This window comes from Phoxinus phoxinus (genome assembly GCF_949152265.1).
Source record: "Phoxinus phoxinus genome assembly, chromosome: 5".
In the NCBI taxonomy this organism is placed as follows: domain Eukaryota; kingdom Metazoa; phylum Chordata; class Actinopteri; order Cypriniformes; family Leuciscidae; genus Phoxinus; species Phoxinus phoxinus.
Genome location: NC_136880.1, coordinates 29043496 through 29060757, shown reverse-complemented (window position 1 = coordinate 29060757; position 17262 = coordinate 29043496). Strand labels below are relative to the sequence as shown.

Sequence of the window (17262 nt, the reverse complement as noted above, 5' to 3'; positions counted from 1 at the left end):
TTAACTAGTGAAATTTTTATTGTGGATATCGCGAATTGTATTGTTACTAGTGGAAATTTAATTTCTGATGTCAATAAAACTATAATTTTAACTAGTGAAAATGTAATTGTTGATATCAAGAATTCATATCCTGGAAATGAATAAAAGTTAAAACTGCTTGCCATAGGATGTGCTCATCTAGACATGGCTAAATTTACACTCACCCTCGTGTTAAGATGTCATTGCAGTGTCGAAGTTGGACGATAAGGGGCGTCATTTCACCGCTATGAAATTAATGTATTTGCTCCCGTTTTTACGAGTCACAATGCAAATTAGATGTCAATTTTATCTAATTTAGTTTACTAAAAAAAAAAAAACACTTTTACTTTTTGTTTACAATTTTCTCAATATATGTGACATCTATAGTATAATTTTCCATTGTATGTGTATCAGACTTCTCATCAACTGCAGTAAAAGTGACAAACACACCCACTTTTCTTCATTTTAATAGAAGACAGAACATAAGAACCTCATCATAGACCACTTTAAACCACATATTCAATGTTTAATAAGAGGACCAAATACTTATTTGAAACTGTAATAAATGTTTCTATCATTACTTTGTATTGTCCTGGAAATCTCTAATACAAGCTAAGCCAGACTTCACTTACTATAATCTAAATGAAACAAACACCGGCTTAAGACACCCTTAACAGCTGTGTATCATTGTCCAATGGAGAAACTTAAAAAACAGCTCATGGGGAGGGATCGTTAATCAGACTTTAAAGTACTTTAATATTTTCCATCACGAACATCCTGAGATACAAAATAAATACTTCAAACAAAACAAAAAATACTTCCAATAGACTTCATTATGAAAAACACAGTCCAATTCGTTCTTTTCCTACAATATACAGAGTTCACAACATCACCCATACAAAATGTATCATATTTTATACACCTACAACATATGGTATGTATATTTAAAAAAATAGGCCCTCTAGATGACCCATAAACTCCAACCATTTGTCACTCTGAAACTGTTGTTTTCTAAGATGTCCATCAAATTCATTCTCAATTGCAATATAAATATGTGTTATATATATATATATATATATAACCTCTGTTGACATTTCTTGTAATGACAAAAGCCAAAAAAAAGTGTGAGTTGGTCCTTGAAACTGTGCAGTAACACAGGTCACTGCCCCTGGACCTTAAAAATCTTATCAAGTCTGTCCTTTCTGTGAAATAGTAGAGGTAAAGAAGAAGAAGGAACAGGAAATACATTCCAAGCGAATGATGTAACTCCATTTAGCATAGTCTTTCCTTTGAAATGTGTAGGACGGCAGCACATTAAAGATCAGCATACAGAAAAAATAAGTTAATGCACAACACTGCTTTGGTACAAATTAATATCTTCACTGTCCTGCATCGGAAGAAAAAAAAAGTCTCCTGACGGCAGCTGGAAGACGCATGTACGCATTTGTATGTCTGCGTGTGTACTGTAACAAAGATATGCTGCAGCGGACACCTGAAGTCTTCATAACTGATATCTAAATCTCCCTCTGTGTTTATTAAAACTGTGCACATTTAAAAGTGAGTTGCGCTCTCGCTTCGGCAGGAGGGAAAGGGCGGCAGCAGGGGACAGTAAGCAATAAGTACACTGCCCGAGAAAGCAAGAAGGCCCTGATTCCCACAATGCATCCTGCTCAGCTCAGTCTTCTTCCAGCTCTTCCTCATCCTCTTCTCTTAACTCAACGATGTCGTCCATGCGGCCCCCGGCCCTGACCTCGTTCATGGGGGCAGAGTCCTCCCCGTCAATGGTCATGTCTTCATCCGAGTCTTTCTTTTTCTTCTGTGTGGGCAGAAAGTCATTTTACCACAACGCACTGGGTTTCATTGATTAAACACGAGCAGAGCCTATTTATGTTTAAATCATTCATAAGCCATCCTTACATAATTCGTCATATCAAACTGACTGTGACATTTTATGATAGAATGGTTTACAAAGGTTTTACAATGGAATATGTGATGCAGAGTTTGTAAAAGGGAACACTGTGTAATAAGGTCTCATTTGTTAACATTAGTTAATGCATTAACTAACATGAGCTAACAATAAGCAAATATTGTATACAGGATTTATTAACCTTTGTTCATGTTTGTTCAAAGGGCATTAACTAATGTTAACAGATACAACTTTTGATCTTAAAAATGTATTAGTAAATGTTGATATTAACATTAGCTAAGATTAATAAATGCTGTAGAAGAAAGTTTCATTGTTATTTCATGTAATTAACAAATAAAACCTTATTGTAAATTGTTACCATGTAAAATTACAATTTAATTTACAAAACAAGAATGGAGCATTTTGTGACACTATATGGAGAATGTTGGGAAATAGAGATGAGAAACCACATAGGATTTTAAAAATATATATATTTTCTTTCAAGAAATAATACAAATGTAAAGAGTAATGTACAATACTGTTCAAAAGTTCGGGGTCGGAAAGATCTGTTTACTCTCTTTACTTGCCAACACTACGTTTATAGGATACAGTAAAACAGTAATATTGTGAAATTCTATTACAATTTAAAATAACTGTTTTCTATTTTAATATATTTTACAATGTAATTTATTTCTATAATGGCAAAGCTGAATTTGAAGCACATGATCCTTCAGAAATTATACTAATATGCTTATTTTCTGCTCAATAAATGTTTCTTATTATCAATATTGAAAACAGCTACTTGATATTTTTGTAGAAACTGTGATTATTTGATGAATAAAAGTTTAAAATAACAGATTTTATTTAAACCTGAAAACTTTTGCAACCTGTTAAATGACAAACTGATATTTATGGGGGAAAATCCTTGTTCTTAAATCTACCTTCATGATATAGTTGACCCGTGTCTTATGCATCAGTGTGGTTTTATTGTGTTTACTTGTTCAGTCAAAAGTTTAACTTGGAAAACTGAATAACCTTCTTGAATTTTGAAATGAGCATACAAAATCACTGCTAGAGAAAACACATTTATGTAACCGGACTTTTGACTGGACTGGACTTTATTTATTGAAATAACTACCCTCAGTCTCGTGTGTGTGTGTGTGTGTGTGTGTGTGTGTGTGTGTGTGTGTGTGTGTGTGTGTGTGTTATAATACACAATACAGTATTGGAATGAAAATGTCTGGAGATTTATGGACACCGTGTTATCGTAGAACTGAATATGTATTGCTCTTTTACTGTATTAACTAATCAAATAGAAATCGACTTGAATCATCAGAAAAAGCTACAGGCTTCAGTGTTATTGTACCTGTTTTCGGTAGACATAGCCTGCTGCGATTGCAACCATAGTAGACTCCCCAATGAAACCAGCCAGCAGAGATCCAACACCAAGTGTGGCCCCATGTACCCTGCACAATTTGAGCATAAAAAGCTTTCTGACAAAGTCTAATACATTTGAATATACAATGCACTAAAGTACAACAATTAGTAATATGTAAGTTTCAAGTTTCTTCTTGGTACTGGTGTAAAATCAAGCACAACACACTTACCCCATGTAAGGCAGCACTATGAGACTGGTGATGAGGACAATGATGCGGAGGACAGAGCTGGGTGCCAGGACAAAGGTTTTCTTCAGGGTCATGAGCCAACCAGTCAGGTGAGCACGAATCGTCACTGATGATAAAAACAGAGAATTCAGTTCATGCAAATTCGGTCTCAAGCAATCATGTGAACACATGTTTTACATGCCAGTGATTGCTTGGCTATCAGTATCGTTATATCATAAAAGTCAAGTACAATAAAGTCCGAAGGTACTTTGAGCTCTCTTGTGATTCTTTCTCTCTCAGTTTCTGCAAGCCTGGGGCATTGTAACTGAAGCATGACCTTTGCCTTTTCAAATGGACTATTTTTTTTTTAAAGAGCAACTGGTCCCCTAAGACCATCTGTCCATTTGATTATGCACTGCACATCAGACCCTAGATCAACCATTTTTGTTTGTCATGAGAAGTCCCTGGAGAATTAGCAGCTATAAGACTTTACAGAAAGTTCTGCATATTTAAACAGAATTTGAACATGGGTCATTCACAAAGTTCAATATACACTACTGTTCAAATGTTGGGGTCAGTACCATCTTTCCAAGAAATCAATACTTTTATTAAGCAATGATGCATTCATCTGATCAAAAGTGACAGTAAAGGCACTAAAGCCTGGTTTCACAGACATGGCTTAGATTAAACCAGGATTAGGCCTTAGTTCAATTAGGATATTTAAGTATCTTTTTTTAAACGTGCCTTAGAAAAAACATTACTGATGTGCATATTGAGACACAACAATGGCAATGACATATTTTAAGATATTTCAGTACAAGTTGCTTTCAGTTAAAACAGCGGGACTATCTTAAGCCTTGTCTGTGAAACCAAGGGTTATCATGTTATAGAAGACTTTTATTTCAGAGAAATGGTGTTCTTTTGAACTCTCAATTTATCAGATAATCCTAAAAAAATCCCTTTGGATAGTAAGTCGGTTTGAATAAAAGTGTCTGCTAAATGATTAAATGAAAATGTAAAATGTATCATGGTTTCCACAAATGTAATAAGCAGCACAACTGTTTTCAACTTTGCTAATAATAAGAAATGTTCTTGAGCACCAAAGCAGCATATTAGAATGATTTATGAAGGATCATGTGACACTCAAGACTAGAACAATTATTTAATTACAAAGGAAACAGTCATTTTAAATTGTAATTATATTACTGTTTTTACATTATTTTTGATTAAATAAATACTACTTCTTGGTAAACATCATAAGAGACTTCTTTCATTAAAAAGTCTTACCGACCCAAGTTTTGAACAGTAGTGTATGTCCTGTGTTTTCTGTGCTTGTTTATCAAATATTTTGATTATGTTTTCAGCTATCAAAAGTAATCGTAATGGTTAAAATCACAATTTCTTTGTATTGTATCGTAAAAATCTGTATACAGATATTATCTCAAAATTGTGTAAAATGTCTTTAATGGAAATTTACTAAAAGTGCAATACCTGGAATGGGAAAGAAGGAGAAAATCCGTAATGGGGCGATACACAGCTCAGCAAACGCATGATCTACTCCTATGATATCCACCAGGATCCTCTCAGAAATGTGTGGCGCCCAGAACACCACAAAACAGAGCTGCACAGAGAAAGACAGACTACCTGAATGGGACTAAATAGAAAATCTCACACATAACATAACATAACGTAACGTAACGTAACGTAACGTAACGTAACATAACATAACATAACATAACATAACATAACATAACATAACATAACGTAACATAACATAACATAACATCTATAGTAAAATATAAAGCAGTAGAAAAGGGCAACAAAAAAATAGTGTATTCCTGGTTATTTCTGTGAAAAGGCACTCTGATGGTACTGGTTATCTAGCGGAGTGTAATATGGTAGTATGCATGTTCATTTTAGAGCCAGCACACATCCGGAAGCTGGTATATTATACTTACCCTGTTAACACAGCTATCAAAACACTATAATTTTCACTCATACGTGTTATATCTATCTGAGTGGAGAAGAGCCTTTGAAATGTGGGTAACAGCACTGCAATTAGAAGCGTATGCACAGATATGTATGGCCAGACATGTTGGCACAAGGAGCTGAGAGCAGATCTTAACACTTGCTACAACTCATTAAAATCAGTAACACAAGCCAACCATCAATGATATTTAACAATAAAGTCCAAAGGGGAAATTTCTAAGCAAAATGTTGATAATGAGTTAAAATGTAAAGGAACCATAGTATTCATCCATAGTGGCGCATTCATGCAACATTTCAGTGAAGGGCAAAACAATATAGCGCGTTTGAGATTAAACAGAAGCCTTGCTGCACTAATGACGGACTCATACAATCATGATTCTCCCTCCACATCACTGACAGAGAAGTGAAATTATGGAATAAAAATGATCACTGTAGTGAAATACTAAGCAGGCTTTTATCTAGGTCAGGGAGGGAAGATCTGACCCGGTTACAGAAGCAGACAGCATCAATTAATCATTCAGCCTGACTCTAAAAGTACTCACAATAACAAAACACACTATCCTAATGTACTCCTTACAGCTTTACAACTATGTGTTTAGTAGCTGAGTAAGAAGCTTTTGGATTTTTGACAATTGCATTTTAAATTCAGGGGACAAATGGAAGAATACTATATATATAAAATATACAGTATAATGTTTACTGATTATGCTATGTGCGTTTATACATTATACATGTAGACAAAAGGCAGCAAAGTAAAACAAAAAAAAACTAAGTGCGCTGTAGCCAGATTTAACTACTGATTAGACATGCCCCTATTTAGGGTGACCAGACGTCCCGTTTTCAGCTCTATTTTTAGTGTCCCGACTTAGGAAAAAATCTTGTTTTGTTCCATATTACTTCTTTCCTAAATTGTCTTTGCTAGGTGATCATAAAAGGGTGCAGTAGTCTTCTGTCATGCGAGAATGGCTAATCAAATGTACTCTTCATAGTATATTTAGGAGAACGCAATTACCATCCAATCACAATTCGTTATTGAGTAAACTTGCAGTAAGTGAAGGCAGGATATTAGAGAGCGCGGAGGAGATCAAGTCAGATGTGAAGATGTCAAAGAAGCGCGTGTTTACATTTGATGAGGATCTTCAAAAAGAGTTTAACAAGTTATTATGCACAGAAAGCTGTGAAAAAAAGACCTTTTGGTATCGGGCTGAATGACACACACCAGAAGCTCTCTTTCAGACAGACCTCTTTCAAACACTGCCTGAATTCAGTTCTCTTTGCGCCTGAATGGTCAAATACAGACACAATTGTCAAAATGCCCATCATGTGGAGTATCTCACTTAAATACAGTCAGTTACAGCTTAAGTGAAGTGAACTAACTAACTCTATCTACCATGTTCCATTTTCATGCTTTCCATATATGGGCTGTTGTGATTGACAGATAGAAAGCTCCTCCTGATTGGCTAAACAAAAAACATGACTGCAGCCCACGGTCACAATAATCTCCCAGAACACCTTTAAAGTCCCTGAACTTCAGCAAACTGCAGTTACCAAAATATGAAACAAGCGTTATTAAAGCCAGATGGAGACTGAAGATTGAGAATGTGGATTAACTTACTGTTATAGAAAGAGCCAAACAAACTAAAGTGAAGCGCTTGATGTCGGATTTTGTCACAATTGCACTGCTGTTGGCCAACTTGTTGCTCGGGTTATTCTAGAAAATGAGAAGAGAACAAAGACAAACAGCAGACGTGAGGAAAGCAGTTAATTTCTTCTTTATAATGTACAATGTTTTGACCATTTATAATGTACAGTACACTATCATTCCAAAGTTTGGGGTCAGTAAGATAAAAAAAAAGAAGTTAATACTTTTACTCAGCAAGGATGCATTTAATTGATCAAAGGTCACAGTAAAGATATTTATTATATGAAAAAAATTATCACTGTTTACTCAAAAATATTAAGCAGCACATCTGTTTTCAACATTAATAATACTAAGAAATGTGTCTTTTGAACAAGAGCTGCTGAAAACTCAGCTTTGCCATCACATGATTCAATTACATTAATTACAGTTATATTGAATTGTAATATTTCACAGTATTACTTTTTTTACTGTATTTTTTATCAAATAAATGTAGCCTTGGTGAGCATAAGTGACCTTACTGAAAATAATTTATTTTTCTAAATATTTATTCATTAAAAAATGATCTATGGTTGGCCAGCCATCTGCAGCCAGAGAGCGTCAACCCATTTCCAGTGGACTTCCTAATTGTGGATCCTGAGTCCTTTTTCTATGGGAAAATATCCATAAATAACACCACACCACTGTGCGCCTTTTTAATTACAGTCTCTGGGACTCTAGCTGCAGGTCTGTCTCCATGAACCCACTCTGTGTTTACCCAAAAAATAATTGCTTTGTCATAAAGTAGAACAAAATAATAGACATACTGCAATATTAGCACAAAAGGTGGAAGATATAAACTAATTTTGTCATCCCTTGAGACAAAGTTAGACAGTGTGGTATAAATAAAAAAGCAAAAAACTGCACACTGATTCCTTTTACTGATCGTTCAGGAAGAATACTGGGAGGAGATGATGAGCTTAAGTATATATGCAGAGGATGATCAGCATTAGCATTCTGAGTAGTGTATGTTTAAGGATAAAAAAAAATGTTAGTTGCGATAACAACAAACGCTTACCTTGTCAAATGCAGGGTAAACAGCTCTGAGTTCAGTGAGCCAGCCATATGGCATATGACCCACTGGATATGTTGCTGTGAGAACTGCAACAGCCTGGAAAACAATGGAAAGATGATGGTAACATTAAACACCCACAATATAATCTGTTTATAATGCATGATTCTATAGCTGAGTGACGTAAAATATTTCTGACATCTAAGCACCAAACAACTAAAGCGACATTAAAACTTGTTTTGTCATTACAGTAATTGTTCAAACCTAGCTTTAAAAATAAAGCAGGGAAAAAGTGGTAAAGTTGGTCCATAAATGCAGCAAATACCCAGTTATCCCACTCTATGATGAAATGAGCATTAAATTAGTTTTTTCATTATGTGTTATTTTAGTATTATTTATTTGCTATTACTGTATTTCTGTCATGACATCTCTATGAGAGATTGGCATGGTAATGGATATGGAAATGTTGATGTGTTTAGTCTTGGCGGAATAGATCTGCCACGCTGCTGATGTAGCAGAGCAAGTAGAAACACTTGCTACTGCCAATACATTCACAGACATTGCTATAAGCATGTAAGACATGCTGCTGCTGCTGCACATGTAACATAAATGAAATAATCCCTGTAGCAGATCTATACAGGTGGAGCTGGGGAAGGTGGAGGGGTTTCTGAAGCACGCTACAGACTGCTAACAGCAACACTACCGGTATTTGTTTAAATGTTGCGCCGCAGCTCATTGGCCGCTGATGCAACAGCAACCAATCAGTTGCACTATGTAGATGATGCTGCGATTGCTACCAAGTGAGTTAATGACCTATCAGCCTGCGTTATCTAGAGTCTCATGTCAGAACTAAGTAGTATTAATATTTAGAATTTTTTTCATTTTAATTTTAGAGTAATTTTATTCGTTTTTAAAAAAATATTTATATTTAGCTTTAATTAATTTTTTATTTCAGTTTTAGTTTTATTCATTTTAGTACTTAAACTTATTTTAGTAAAAGTTTTTCATTTAATATTTATATTTTATTTAAGCTTTCAAATACCGAAAACCATTTTTAATAGTTTTAGTTAACAACAAAATCAAGTCCAAACTCTGTTTACATCTGACGGCACTGCTTCAGTTAAAGTAAAAATAGACTGCAAATTGGCAATTTAGAAGAACTAAAACATTTCTTCCATCCCTTCACAGCATATTTTCATAGCAAGAAAATATGCAGAGCTGCTGAAGCCTTTATAGCTAAGTTATTAGCTACATATTCACACATATTCTGTATCTAAATGACTGAAAATAACAATTATTAATATAAGTTGATATTTAAATACTGTAAAGGCATCAGTGCTTTTGCCAGACTAACCTCTGTGGCAGCTGTGCTTCCTTTCAGATCCCGTGACACAAACAGGTTGACGATGGGTCTGCTAATCCGCTGTGTAGCCAGGATAAGAGCCAACGGCCACCAAAAGCCTAGCATCTTTTTAATAGTGGCATCCCCCTATTACACAGAGTGATTGTCAGTATATAGCACACATTTGAAGGGGCAGAGCAGGGAGAAATGAGTATAGAAAACCAATGAACTGACCAATGTAGCTGTGATGCTACACTAAGCAGGAAAATAGCAACAGATTTACACAATAAAATGCCAGTTGGTTGAATTGGTGTAAAGAGAGTCATTGGACGTACCCCAACCTCTGGCCCACTGGAGTCAGGGATATTGTCATGAACGGTCCTGTAGTACCCCAAACCAACGATAGTGAAGCGTACCAAAGCTCCCATATACAGAGAAAGGATTGGGATCAACAAGGGCTCCACACACTCGAGGTGACTGTGGAGCAAAATAGCCACAAATACAACCTAGAGATAGATAGAGAGAGAGAGAGAGAGAGAGAGAGAGAGAGAGAGAGAGAGAGAGAGAGAGAGAGAGAGAGAGAGAGAGAGAGAGAGAGAGAGAGAGAGAGAGAGAGAGAGAGAGAGAGAGAGAGAGAGAGAGAGAGAGAGAGAGAGAGAAGAGAGAGAGAGAGAGAGAGAGAGACCCTGATTATAATGACAGTGATAAATATAGCCATTAATTCAATCCCAAATACATGATAAATAAAAACAAATTACACCACGGCTATGAAAAGCATTGACATTATAGATAACCCATTATATCACATTATCTCACATTCGATTATCCTGTATATACAACCATATTCACATTCACAAAACATTGAAAATATAAACAACACTAACATATCAATACAGATTGTATATCTGAAATCAAAGAATGCTAATTCAATGAATCAGACACTTACCTGTGCAACGACATCAGAAATAGAGGCGCATCCCACCAGGAGACTGTGCTTGTGCTTCAGAAGGATTCCAGCATGAGTCCAGGCCTGAAACCAGAGACAAGAGCTAATATCAACTGTCACTAATCCAATCCACTTTTTTTTTCCTGATGAGCCTACTGCATTTCAGATTATAGGAGGCACTTCCAGTTTGGGAATGTTGCACTCAAAAAAACTGAGACAAACAAATTCAAATGATAAGGTTGCGCTACAATTGACAAATAATCCTTATCCGTCAGTGACTAAATAAGCTGCACGTTTTCTTTCATGTTCTATTTTCAGACGTAAGCTTGATATTTTAATGTGAAATGGTGTATAACAAAACATATCTATGGCAAGAGCTGCATTCTTTTCCTCCTGATTAATTTCTATTAACAGTTCTGACAGTTCAGTTCTATTTCTCTTTAACAGTCTGAAAAAAGACAACATGTCTTGTATGTAGGGATTCACCGATATGAAAATGTTGTCCAATGCCGATAATTCTTTATATTTGAAAGCCGATAACCGATATATTGTCGATAAATCTAAATCCAAATTCGTATCTAATTTTTGAGAGCCTGATTACAAAAACAAAAGACTCACCATTAAAATCCATGTCATAAGCACACAATTATAATGATGTTTTCTTAACTGTTTGTAGCACTTAACTGTATTTTCCTTTTTTGAAGTGATTCTAGTCATATTTCAAGCAATTTAAAACCATCACGGTGAACAGTGTGCATCTGATGTTTCTCAACTGAAGGAAATATCTTATTTATCAGCTTTAATATATAGGCCCAATTTTTTCATTGGGACGATACCAATAACATAAAAAATGTAAATATATCAGCCGATACCGATATGGTGGCCCATATATTGTGCATCCCTAACACAGTTCTCCCCAAATCCTCAATCCTCTTTCCAGGTTTGTTTTCACACAGCCGAATTAAAATGTAATTGTCTCCCCTTTTCACTTCTAATCTTCACTTCTTTTACACTTTTAAATTTCTATTTAATGTGTGATGGTTAGAGGGTGAGTAGAATAATGTACCAGTTTTTGAAAATGCTTATTGCATCCATAGAGCGAACCTTTAACTGATTGTTTACAGTTTAACAGAAGATACTCCCATAATTTGCGCAAAGCATTATGGTGTGTAGGAAAAAGCTGGATACAATTTGTTAATCCAGGCCAAGGACCCTTTAGTAGACAGAGAGATGGAGCAGGGACCCTCTGTTACAAATTATATTACATTGTAGTGTGTATTTTACTCATATAGTACTATATTGATGCATTTGCATACTATATATTGATGATAACATTGCAAAGCCATTAAAATAAACATTATTCATGACATATATAGTTTTATATTACAGTATCCACTACTGTTCAAAATTCTTGGGTCTGATTTCTCATGCATTTATCTGATCAAAATATTAAAATTAACAGTAATATTGTGAAATATTATTACACTTTAAAGTAACTGTTTTCTATTTTTATATAGCCTATATTTCAAAATGTAATTTACTCCTGAATTTTCCGTATCATTACTCCAGTCTTGGTGCTCAAGAAACATTTCTGTTCAGTTTTGCTGCTTAGCGTTTTTATGTATTTCCTTTTGTTTATAACAAAAATAGTTGGGTTCAATCTCTAGTCTAGAGACATAACACTTTAAACAAAACATTGCTGCAGTTTAACCTCCATTGAGAGGCACAGGACGTTCCACGTGGGCTGTTATTTATCCAAAGGAGCTTGATGGTTTTCCAGATCTGAATAGGCTCTGATGCCTGGCAGTACCACACGATTAAACACACACATACTCTCTGCCCATCTGTGCCAGGCAGACGAGCCAGATCTGACTGTCAGAGCAAGGACATATTATGACATTACGACCGAATATCTCCAGGGATGGCATGTCACTCACCATGGCGTCAAGTAAAGGAAAAGCAGCCAGATAGAGAAACGCCTTCCGGGTCTTACTCCCCACAGACTCATCCACATGATGCAGTTTGTTAATGATGTAATAGCCAAGATCTGTGTAGGCTAATGGAGGAAAAGTGAGAACAAGATTAATTTGTATATTTATCAATACATGAACACAAATGACATGCAAGGACACAGAACTTATAATATTATATTATATTACTCTGGGATATGCATCCCTGTGACCCTACATAAAACAAGTTGTTTGCAGAAAGGATGGATAATATAATATAATTAAAAAAATAACATGCAAAGACGTAGAAGTTCTTATGTCTCCCATGTATTTTCCCTTTTTCTCAGTAATGTGTGCAGTGACGTGATCCACAGATGGATGACGCAGCTCTACAAAAATCAAGGAATGTGCAAATGGGCATAACATGTCTGAGACCGCACGCAAGATGATGGAGAGTGACCATGTTATGTTAACAGACTGTAAGTTCTTCATTTAAAAGCACATCATTAAGTGCGGCAGACAGCTGTTGGCATAGTGGCGGGTTTGTATCCTATATCCCTCGAGGTTACCCTGGTAACATTCTTTCTTCATGCGCTCATAGCTTTAACTGTCATATGGGCACTGCGGAGCAGCTGAAAATGGCTCAGATTTTTGGCTTTGTGTGTAAATGACTATTTGTGTAAATGCAAATTATTTGGGGAAGAGAAACTGACGTATTCAAGGTGAATATCCTTCATTCTTCTAATAAAATGACTAATTACACTTAATATTTAAGACTGTTTAAAGACAATTGGACCATTTTTAACCACAACCCACAAACTTAAGTATTTGTAATTTGGTAAATATGGGTGGCAGAACTTATTTCCTGCTGAGTAGGAGTGCAGTATTTTGCCCAATTTGTTTAACGACAATATAATAACAGAGGATGAACTAAGATCCGAAAATAAACGGCAATCTACTACCCCCGTGAGTTTGGATAGTTTGTTTGAGAGAGGCCTCTCCATTCACAGGGAGTACACTGGACAGGCATGTAGTAACCTGGCAAAAAAGCCTTTCCGTCAACACAGCGGATGAACCGTGTTTGGAATATAATGTTCCTTTGTGCAATGACTTTTCCAGAGAATAGTTACATCTGCCTTCTGTGAGTAAAGTCTGCGTGATTAAGACCATTTGAGGTCCTTCTCCAGTCATAACACAGCTCACTAAGTCTACCATCATGACATATTTGTTTAGAAAAGTGCAAAACAAAGCGGTGTTCCCTGTACATTTAGTACAAACTCATGCAAGAGGTGGAGTGAGGAAACGATAGACTGGCAGACTGACCAATGAGAGAATGGAAAATGATAGCCACGGTTCCTGCAGCGACCATACAGAGGACCGCCTTGGTTCTGTCCCGTTTGCTGTTGACAAACACCAGCCCTACGTTCTTGAAATCACTCATAGGGCCTGTGAAGAACTTCATGAGGGAGTAGGCCAGACCATAGCTGGCCAGCATTTCCACAGCATCCTCTTTGACTGCTGCTATCCCCCTGTTTAAAGCCTGTAGAGGAAGAGAGACAAATTATTACAAATTGATCAGAAACACCATTTTTTCCAGCATTATATAAAAAACAGGCTAGTAGAGTGATTAAAAGAATACAGATTTAGTCACATTATCAATTTTCTAAAGGGGAGGGATGAATTGAAATGGTGATACACTATCACTCCTCATGGGATTCTTTAACACAAAGAGGGTTTTATACCCAAGATATACAGCACTACCCCTGTATCAACTGACTAAATGCCTTTCATGGCATGTCCCCCAGAAAATGTGAGGACTGGTATTTGCTACGCTGGATAAGTTTGTGTTACACAAGACCCCTGGCTTCTCTCTCTTTTAAAGCTGAATATGTGTAAAAAACAAAACAAAAAAACTTTAGTGTCACAATGCACTACGTGCTGCCAAATATCACAGTATAAGAGTCTGTAGACTGTCCAAACACTATCAAGGAACATTTCTAAGCAGAAAAAGGAAGAAGAGTAATAAGATAAAATTTATTTATGGACTTTTATTGAGATAAACACCTGAAAAGTGTGATCAGAATCAACAGTCAATGTAGTCTCAAGCAAACCTCTCAAATAAAGTGGAGATAGAGTAACTCTAAAGTGTCTCAATGATAACCGATTATATTGTGACAATAAAGCTGTAAAAATTGTTCATATACCAATATATCCCCGTCACATGAGAAGGTGATTTGTAAATGTGTCAGATGTCAAACTTGTTGTAAAATGCTGAAGTGTACATAAGTTCTACTTGCTCTTCAAGTTGTAGGTGTTACTGCACAATTAAATAACCTTTGCTGTCCTGTCCTTGACTCTAACCTGGTGGCAACATTCTGTAATATTGACTGTTTAAGGTGAACATTGCTTATGTTTAAATCTTAAGATTTCATTTGGATGAAACAGTAGATAATCAGTCACAGAATTAATAAGCAGCAAGGCCTGTACAATAAGAGATAAAGCCAAAAGGACACATGGATGTACGCTTTTTTCCTCCTTATCTGCTGCCTTCTTCTGACTTTCTTTGTCTGCCACTTCATCTCCAACGCCTTACAACAATGTGCAGAGAGATAATGGTTGTCTGTTACTGTGGGCAGAAAGGCTCTTGGGGTTCCTGCTCACATTTTTTCTTTCTGCTAGAAGTGGTTCTGAAATAATTATTTTGTATCTAACGAAAGGCAATATTTCATTAAATTTTTTCCAAAATCAAATGAATTCTTCAGTGTATTGACTTACATCTATTCATTCCAATTTCTAAATATTCTCATTTTATGATCTTAGCTACTTACCAAAATTACCCATTTGTCATCATGAAAACTGAGGGATTTCATCAACACACTACATTTCCTCATCAACTGTCAATTGCAATAGCTGGATCAACCGATATGGCCAATAGGCCTATGTTTCTAATGATATTTAAAGCTTAGGCCTATAGATTTATTCTGCTTTTTAACATAATAACTTTTCAATACACTACAATGCTAAAACATTATAAATATAATAAAATTAAAACATTTAACCATTATAATGTTATGTAATATTATTATGTAATTGTTAATCTACTGAACTGAATAACATTTATTATCCAGTGTGAAATGTTTAGCTTAACAATTACATAATTATTAAAATTTTTTGAATAACAGTCATTTATTTTCCAGTGAAAAGAGTCAAAATCCAAACAATTATGAAATAATGCTATTCAATTATTTGATATTGGGTTTTAAAACCCAGTATCAAAACACTGATTATCGGTCTGTCTATAATACCCTCAAACGTTCAATAAAAAAGTGATTGTGCACACATAGCCTATGAGTTTAAACATTTTAAATAGTGTGAACTTTTTTTTTTAATCTTTGGAACTCAATGTGAAGAAATGATTTGTTAAAACCTCGGGAAGAAACATAAGAGCATCAAAATGAGATGTGAATTAGGCTACATGAATACAATATTTGATCAGTCAAGGGTTTTTGTAGCCAAACAATTTAAACATGTAGAGACTGCGATAAAATAAATAAATACTGTAAGCCAGTACATTTGTTAATGGTTGACAAAAACAAGGCCAGTTCACGCAGAGGTGAAAACAAAATCAGCCCATCCAAAAGTGCACATTCATCTCTGTCAGATTGCTTTTGCATTGTTCGGTGTGACACACGTTATTGGATGCGCTGTATGGCCAGCTGTTGACGAACACAGCTGATCGGCTCATGTTGTTTGTGATGATGCTCTGTCAACGAAGGGCCGCTGTTTGCCCGTTTCCTTACTAAATAAAACCACAGGATGGCCCTAACCTATAAATTACTTTAACAACATACTATACATGCGCGAGCCAGATAACCAGACCTCTTGAGGGATGCCATTGCTGCAGTATCCATCTCCAAGGATACACAACCAATCTTACGTCATTAAGCGCTTTTTTTTTTAACGGACAATTCATTCACACTTGCCTGTTCGCCGAGGTCGATGGCTATGTTGGTAATGGCCAGTGGCACCAGGAATCGGATGAGAGGCAAGTAGTGCGTGAGCGCTGGGAATTTCACCATGTTCGCCGGGAAGATAGCGGCAGCACTGCCAACATCAGCTGCTCGGATCTGGAAGGATGAGAGGCCGGTCACCGTCTGTCGAGTTCTGAGTGTTTTCTAGCAGAAATCCACCGAGATCAGGTCCGTCCCTGCCCTCCTACACAACAACAGCATCATAAACAATGTTCTGGTGCATGGGAAAATAGGAGGGTCACCAGAAATTTCTGCTGACGGCTTCTCCATTGTTCACCCATCAGTGGAGAGGAAAAAGATACATATAATCGGCCGCGGCGATTAAGTGCGGCACAAGCCATATACATGGAGTCGCTCGGCCAGCCGCTATTCTGCTGTAGATGGCCACTCGGTTTACTGTACTTAAATCATCATCCCTTCTTTAACAACACGTGGGAGACGGTCGCTGTATAAAGGCCACTCCTCTTCTAAACGTCACCTGCTGCGTGCAGAGACAGACATACAGTGCTGCTGAACAACACACGGCTGTCAAAAATTGAGTTCATTCTCAGATAACGGCTTGCAGAGTAGGTCTGAGCACTGCACAAGAGGATGAAATGGCCGTCCTCCTCTTTATATCTTACCTGGCTGGCTGCTTGTAGGCCTACACGTTAATTTGACCTGAAATGGTAGCGCAATAAATAAATAAATGAATATAAAATTGAGACAAAGACATTAAACAAAAATGTTGTGACGCTCAAGAATGTCAGTAAAAAACGAACATCTTATTTGTCGGCCAGCAGATGGA

The 17262-nt window shown here is 36.3% G+C and overlaps 1 protein-coding gene across 3 annotated transcripts; it reads right to left on the bottom strand.

Moving 5' to 3' along the window:
* Nucleotides 1-469: 469 nt before the first annotated feature.
* ankhb (ANKH inorganic pyrophosphate transport regulator b) lies at nt 470-17248 on the bottom strand. Of its 3 annotated transcripts, XM_079613784.1 has the most exons (13): nt 17099-17248; nt 16428-16659; nt 13768-13984; nt 12433-12551; nt 10496-10579; nt 9885-10055; nt 9562-9696; nt 8214-8306; nt 7133-7228; nt 5020-5149; nt 3532-3655; nt 3291-3390; nt 470-1834 (listed from the first exon to the last, which is right to left on the bottom strand). In XM_079613784.1, exons 2-13 carry the CDS (start codon nt 16521-16523, stop codon nt 1694-1696), a joined length of 1506 nt encoding a protein of 501 aa, XP_079469910.1. In that variant the 5' UTR covers nt 16524-16659; nt 17099-17248; the 3' UTR covers nt 470-1693. The 3 variants fall into 3 exon arrangements, with proteins under 3 accessions (XP_079469910.1, XP_079469909.1, XP_079469911.1); XM_079613783.1 differs by lacking the exon at nt 17099-17248 and having other exon boundaries at nt 16428-16887; XM_079613785.1 differs by lacking the exon at nt 17099-17248 and having other exon boundaries at nt 9891-10055; nt 16428-16887.
* Nucleotides 17249-17262: the final 14 nt, after the last annotated feature.